This window comes from Zingiber officinale, chromosome 9A (genome assembly GCF_018446385.1).
Source record: "Zingiber officinale cultivar Zhangliang chromosome 9A, Zo_v1.1, whole genome shotgun sequence".
In the NCBI taxonomy this organism is placed as follows: Eukaryota; Viridiplantae; Streptophyta; class Magnoliopsida; order Zingiberales; family Zingiberaceae; genus Zingiber; species Zingiber officinale.
The window spans coordinates 104,496,970-104,504,742 of NC_056002.1; the positions used below are offsets into that span (position 1 = coordinate 104,496,970).

Here is a 7,773-nt window from a genome sequence, read left to right on the forward strand (position 1 = left end):
TTAAACCTAAAGCCTTCCCAGTCTAGAGAACGAGCTACCGAGTCCTCTCTGACCTAGTCCGGAGAGCGAGCTACCGAGCCCTCTCCGACTTCCTCATCCGGTCTAGAGAACAAGCTACCGAGCCCTCTCCGACTTCGTCCGGTCCAGAGAACGAGCTACCGAGCCCTCTCTGACCTAGTCCAGAGAACGAGCTGCCGAGCCCTCTCTTACTTCGTCCGGTCGAGAGAACGAGCTACCGAGCCCTCTCTGACTTCGTCCGGTCCAGAGAACGAGCTAACGAGCCCTCTCCGACCTCCCATGCCAAGCTTCCATACTTGGACTTTTCCTCGTGCCAAGCTCCCTGCTTGGACTTTTCCCGTGCCAAGCTCCCTGCTTGGACTTTTCCGTGCCAAGTCTCCATACTTGGACTTTTCCTGTGCCAAGCTCCCTGCTTGGACTTTTCCCATGCCAAGTATCCATACTTGGACTTTTCCCAAATTAGGTTAACTCAAGTCGGGTCAACCAGGTCAACCTTGACCAAAGGTTGCACCCACAATCCCTCAAGTTCCTATTCTTGTCAAACATCAAAATATAACTTCTCTATTCTTGTCAAACATCAAAATATACCTCGAGTCAGGTCAACTCGAGTTGGGTCACCCAGGTCAACCTTGACCTAAGGTTGCACCAACAACAACAAGCTGCTTCAGTCAAAAATGGTAATGGATGCGATATCATCCATAATTGTGTTGCCTCAAATCGCACCCAAAGGGCTCTCGGCTCGATCAAGGATGAGATCTAACTAGGGGAAGAAAGCACGAACGGATCGGCCTTGCTCGCCTCGCGTGGTGGCAGAGCGAGCAACAAGGAAGCAAAGAGACGACCCGTTCCCTGTTCCTTTCATACGCTCTGCGATTCTCCATCCTCCGTACCGCTTTCCGCCCTCGCAAACCCTAACAAAAAAAAAGATGAAACGAGGATGAATCGGCTTAAACATAGGTCGTCAATAACAATTTGCTCTAACAAACTAGAGCAAGACAAAGTCCGAGCTACAAATATCAATCTTCCAAATAGGAGGCCAAGTGCGGAGGGCGGTGATCCAAGAGCGGAGTGATTAGGGCATTTGCTATTTGACGAAGAGGTGAAGGAATTCAGAGGAGAGGAGGTTTGCAGAGAGGAGTTCGCCGGAGAGGGGTTTGCTGGAGAGGAGTTGGATGGAGAGGACGTGAGAGGAGGAGTTGGAAGGAGAGGGCGTGAGAGGGGTTCGGGAAGATAGGCATGAGATGAGGAGTTGTGAGAGGGGTTCGGGAAGATAAGCATGAGATGAGGAGTTGTGAGAGTGAAACCTAGGGTACTTGATCCAACGGTTTGTATTATCTCAAATTTAGATAAGGGTTTAACAATACACAACGCTTTTTAAAAATCGTTGTTGTAGATACTAAAAAAATGCTAATAGACAACGCTTTTCAAAAAACGTTGTGTTTGACCCATAAAAATCACTAATAGACAACGATTTTTAAAAAAAAAACATTGTCTATTAGTAAGAAAATAAAGAAATAGACAACGCTTTTCACTAAAAGCGTTGTTAAAAAGAAATAGACAATGCTTTTTAAAAAAAGCATTGTCTTTTAAGTATTGTAAAATCCCAATTTTCTTATAGTGACATCCGAGGGACAAAGAACTGCGGATGAGTACACCGACATATGAGAAGGACAAGCGTGGTGCTTTCAAGAGACGAGAAGTCAGGGAGGAAGACTTCTTAAAGAGAAGGCCAGAGTTGGGTTAGGGTGGGCGTAACTCTAGACGAGAAAATCGTCAACTCTGAGTTGACCACATCCAGGCACCTCGACTAGGTCTAGGTGTTCGGACTAGGTCCAAGCGCACGGAATCCAGGCACTTAAACTAGGTCTAAGCACTCAGACTAGGTCCAGACGCCCAAATCATTTCGACCATGACAGCGAGCTGTTGTGAAGAAGATCAACACCGGAGTCTATGTTAGCCAACTCCATGCGCCCATACTGGGTCTAGGCACCCGAGAAGCAGATAACCTTTGGAAAAAAAATTATTGTGTAGTGGATCCAATTGACCATGTTCGAGCGCTAGAACCGGTTCAAGCTTCTGGGAGCTGTCATGTCAGCTAATAGCTAACTTTGACTAGTGAGCTATAAATAGAGTCCTAGTGCTCAAAGTCTAAGACAACACACTCTATACTCAAATTCTTTTCTGTTTTTAAGTCTACGCTTTCAACGATTGATAGAGGCTACTCCGCCTTTATCAAGGGAGATATTTTAGTGGAGTTTTTTTAACTGTCTTAGATTAATAACCGTCTTAGTTGTAACCAAGTAAACTCCTTGTCTCTTACTTTATTTTATGCATTTATTTTAGCGTGTTTTATCCTTGCAAAGTTCAGATAGAAAGAGAATTGTTCTAATTTTAATTGCATGCTAATCATCCCATCTAGCTGGCCTCACCGGACCCACACTTGCAACCCTACCTGCACCGTTGTATCAACCAACTTATTGAAATCCTCCGTTGCCACATGGTGACAACGTACGTCGATCTTTCGATATCATCCATCTCAACTTCTTAGTTTAGGTCTTAACTCAGTCTTCCCACATACGGTGTCAATTTGATCATGTCTGAGATCGTTGATGAATGAGCTACATATAAGTCGACATTGAGGTTGACTAAGTCGTTAATCACTTGGGAACAACAAAGATTTGTAGAGGTATCCGTTGGAATCTAGAGGGAAGAGAATAACGAGAAGAGGGTTAGAATGACGACTAAGGGGTTCTCCTACTCAGCCACTCTGATACTCAAGTAAGTCTCTGATAGGAGAATGAAGAAGAAGAAGAAGAAGAAGAAGAAGAAGAAGAGCAGTCGTTTATGGAAGCCTAGATGTGTGTGCACATACCTGCGCTCACAGGAGCGGGCAATCTTAGAGGGTTGAAATTATGCTCTTACGTTCTCTAAATGTTCTGAGATCCATGCTTGCATTACTCACTTTTTATGAAATAAATGACTATGTTGCCCAACTCTTCCGGACTAAATGGTCACGCTTCCTACGTTCTTCAAGGAACAACGACTACATTGTTCGTATCTTTAGCAAGCAATAGTTGATTACCTTAGTTACCAGCAATTGGGTGTACATATTAGAGTTTGGGAAACCTGGAGTCGAAGATGACCGGGAGTAGGAGACCATTTGGAGTCAGGAAGGATCTGGAGTCGGGGACGACATGGAGTTAGGAGTGGTACGGAATCAAGGTGGCATGGAGTCGAGAGTTGTACAGAGTTAGGGCGGCATGGAGTCATGAGTGGAGCGGAGTCGGGCGAGCGACTTTGACCACCACTTCAACAAGATTATTAACTTTTCCTTAACCACGTGGTACCCTATGATTACCTCTCGTATCGATGATCATAGTAAGTTTCTTGTAAAGTAGTTTACTTTCATTGTATTTGCACTTATATATTTGTATTCTTATTATAATATTATTTGTAAGAATAGGGATTATAAGAGATTTCTCTATCTCTGAAAGATATTCAAGAAGTAAATCAAGAAGGAGAAGATTTATCGGTGATAGAATGCTCCAATTAGGTTTTGAAGTAGCAACTTGGGAGGTTGTGAACTAAATAAAATCTTAATATTTGTGTTTGTGCTGTTGAAGTTATTCACCCCTCTAGCATAATTAAGCATCACATCAGTATGAATGGTTAATATATATATTCTTTTTGTCTTTTGTTAATAATAATTTTTTTTTCTATATCTTATCTGTATGAACGGTTAGAAATAGATGAGCCCCATTTCAAATAGAACCTAAAGTGAAGGGGCATTAATTTATCGTTGTCTAGCTAGTTTTGTCATACTCTACAAATCCATGATAAATTATTTACTTTGATTATCGACAGCCCAACCACTTGATATGAATTTTATTGTAGTGAAGGAGTCCTCTCGGAGCGGGGTGATGAAGTTAAGATATAGGATGTTGTTCTATTAGGTCTTAGGATTGAAATTCAGGAGCATACTCTTTCTCATACGTACCTTGGATCGAAATTGAATAGTTGGATCGGATGATTGAATAATCAAGACCATATACTATGGATTTGTACGCAATGATTCTTGAAACTGTTTTTTCCCATTAATATAATTAAGTGACACTGTTTTTGAGTTTTAAGTACCGTCAATTTAATTACCTCCTCATCTATAAATAGATGGGCGTTGCATGATACTCTAAACAAGCAATCACTTGACTACTGAAGTGAGTGGATATCCATAGCTTAATTAACCATGGCTGTCCTTGTCATGCTCTCTGCTGCTCTCCTCCTTGGCCTCTTCCTGCCTTCCTCCATGGCCAACAACGTTCTCCTTGGTAACGAGAAACTGTTTGCCGACGAATTCCTCACCGAAGAGGGGTATAAATTCATCATGCGGAAGTCCGACTGCAACCTGGCGCTGATCGATCCCAACGACCAGCAACTGTGGGCCACCAACACCAACGACGATGGCCAAAACTGCTTCGCCCGCATGCAGACCGACGGAAACCTCGTCATCTTCAACGATGAAAGAAACGGTGTTTGGGAGAGCCGCACCCACGGCCCGGAGGGCAAGTACATCCTCGTCCTGCAGCGCGACGGCCACGTCGTCATCTACAGCAGCCCTGTATGGACCATCCCCAACGATGAACCCACGAACAGGAAGATCGCCATGGCGACTAAGAATTAGTTGGCTTCACCAGGAACCATGCATGGATAGTTTTTAAATAAAATGAAGCGAGGCATGAATAATTAGCTACATGCATGGTGCGTAGCCTCGTTTTTATGTTGTACGTGACGTACTGTTAAGTTGAATTGCGTTGCAAAAAAAAAAATAAAAACTATCTATCTTTCTTTTTTTTTTTTTAAGTTGAATTGCGTTGCAAAAAGAAAAACAATTAATTAAAGAAATCTAATAGCATATATAAATTAAATAATAAAATTAATACAAGGTGGAATCTAATTAACCTTCCAACGAACTTTGATAATATAAAACAATATTATATATTTGAGATTTTGGAGGAGAAGGTTTTTTAAAATTTTAGTGATCCATCTCTAATTGAAATACAGAATCAGCAGTTAAAATAGTGGATAGTTATCCAAATATAATAAATAATAATTATTTATGTTCATGGGGATAGTGTGTCCTCTAGAAATAATAGTTTTTTTTTAAAATATATATTTATTTTCGCTCACGTAACTTTAATTAATAAAAATATTTTGACTATATCATAAATTATTTTATATAAATCATCTTTAACTTAACTCTAATCTTATGGATGATCATGATCTAAAATATTACCAAGGTCAAATTTAACAAATATTAAACTTTTCAATTGTCTTTGGACGCAAATCTTGTAAGTAAATCTTCTAGAATAAGGAGAGCAGTGGAGGATGGTGTGTGTAAATTATTTTAATTAAGTTCATTGGATGTGACGCTCAGTATGAGCAGATAGTATTCAAAATCTTCTGGGGTCGCCCAACTATTTAATTTTAAAAAATCATAAGTTTAAAATTTTATTATATTTGTTTTCGAGCTTTTAATATCGATCCACTCTTTACGTTCACTGTAATCGTGATCGACTATAATAAATCGTGAGCCTCGATTAAAATTTAATAGAAATTCTAGAAATAAAATTTGAATTAGTCTTTCCCTATAATTAACCTTGTTTTAAAATATATATATTATAGATTAAGAGCAGTGGAAGGTCCAAAGGTTGACAAATATCACCTTTAGAAGCAGATACGCTCTCTCATTCCAACGCCATTCTAATAAAAATAAGCTCAATTTCAACTTCCACTTAGACGTACTTGATTTTTTTTTTTTTTTTTGACACACTAGTTTTGAAAATATTAGAAGGGTGCGTTTCCTTTCACATTTATTTTCTTTTATATATCTAAACTACTTTTAATATTATATATACGTCTTCAATTTTTTTTTCTTTGTACATTTGTAAGGGCCTAAATAATATTGCTATTTCAGACAAATAAAAATAACAGAGATTTTATTTGTAAGGTAGCTAGTGTAAAATACGACACCTAAATATAATCTTAAGGGAATTTTTAGAAATTTTCTGAAAATTTTTCGAAATTCGTATGACAAATTTATGAGGATAAAATTATAAGCTATATGAAAATCTGTTTGGAATACCCATTCAGTAGGAGTTGATTGAGGAAATCAACTTAGGTTTAATAATTTAAACCTAAGTTTTATATATATATATATATATATATATATAAAGCCATTTCCCTTTCCCTTCTTTAATCCTCTCCGATTTCTCTGCCGACTCCACCTTTCCTTCCCTGACTTTTCTTCTTCTCTTCGTCTTCCCCATCGACGGTGCCACCTTGCGCCACTTCTCCTCCATGCGTGCAAAACCATCGGCCAAGGGAAAGCGACGATTCCTCTCTATCTTTCCCAATCATTTCTTCCTCTTGCCGAACCCTTCTCCTCTTCACGAGATCGCCGATCACTACAAGCTGAAGCTAGGTCATGACGCCGCTGATCTCCACAGCCACCAGCATCAGGTGTGGTCACGACGGAGGACGAGGGTAGCCCCTCAGTCGATCTTCTTCCTCTTATTCCCAATCCTCTCTAGCCCCTTAGTTTATTCATTTAATTTGAGTTTTAATGAAGTTTGAATTAAATTTTGATTAATTTAAAGTTATAATTAATTTTAGATTTTAATTAATGTTTTTACATTTTAGTGTACATTTAAATTAAATTGGGTTTTCATAATTAGATTTAATATTTAAATTAAAGTAATAACATTTTTAATTAAATTTAATTTATTGAATAAGTATTTTGAAAAAGGTTATTGAACTCATGTTAGATTCAAACTTAGTTTTGGATTAATCAAGCAGACTTCCTAAGGATAAGTTTTCAGTTCAGTGGCGAGGCATATGACCTTCTTGTGTATCAACGGTGGACCACTTGCTGAAGACTTTCCAAACTATTCCCGCTCAAAAAACTTAATACTAAATTTTGGTCTAACTAGGAGTAGCTTCGGTCAGATCCAGTAAGTCTAGTGCACCAAGTAGAATACACAAGATTCAGCCTAGACATGCCTTCGACAAAGTTTCCTTGACGTACTATCATCTCAATCCATTCCGATGCTATGTTGTTAGGGTTTGGTAAACCTTTTTAACTAACCATTCTAAATTAAGAGAAGATGCATGACATATTATATAACAGATAAGTATGCATGATCATGTTCCCAGGGCGTAGCACAGCTGGGGGCGCATGGTTTCGTGGTCGAAAGGTCCAGGGTTCGATCTTCGGGGTGTCATTGCCTGGGGTTAGCGTCCTGGCTATGCGCTTTCAGCTGTGTACCTGCATTTACCTCCCTCCATATCTGTGGGACCGGCTCTAGGGGCCGCTGATGTGGCGGTTCCATATTTTTTTTTAAGTATGCATGATCATGGCAAGTCAAACAATTCAAACAAGTCATGCATAATATAAATTGTTTGTGTTATTGATGTTGATGTTGTTGTTTTATTATTGTTTATTAATATTATTGTTGTTATTGTTGTTGTTTTAATTTTATTATTTTATTGTTTATTGTTAATATTATTGTTGTATTGTTGTTGTTGTAATATTATTGTTTTATTGTTATTGTTAAAATTATTGTTGTATTGTTGTTGTTTTAATATTATTGTTTTATTGTTATTGTTATTGTTATTATCATTATTGTATTGTTGTTGTTTTATTATTATTATTATTATTATTATTATTGATATGGGTTAGGTTTAGTAGGTCCCTGGTGA

General features: G+C 38.6%; 1 protein-coding gene across 1 annotated transcript; it reads left to right on the forward strand.

Moving 5' to 3' along the window:
* The first annotated feature begins 4,261 nt into the window (after positions 1 to 4,261).
* LOC122019416 (mannose-specific lectin-like) lies at positions 4,262 to 4,696 on the forward strand. Its single transcript, XM_042576885.1, has one exon. The coding sequence runs from the start codon at positions 4,262 to 4,264 to the stop codon at positions 4,694 to 4,696; it is 435 nt and encodes a 144-aa protein (XP_042432819.1).
* Positions 4,697 to 7,773: the final 3,077 nt, after the last annotated feature.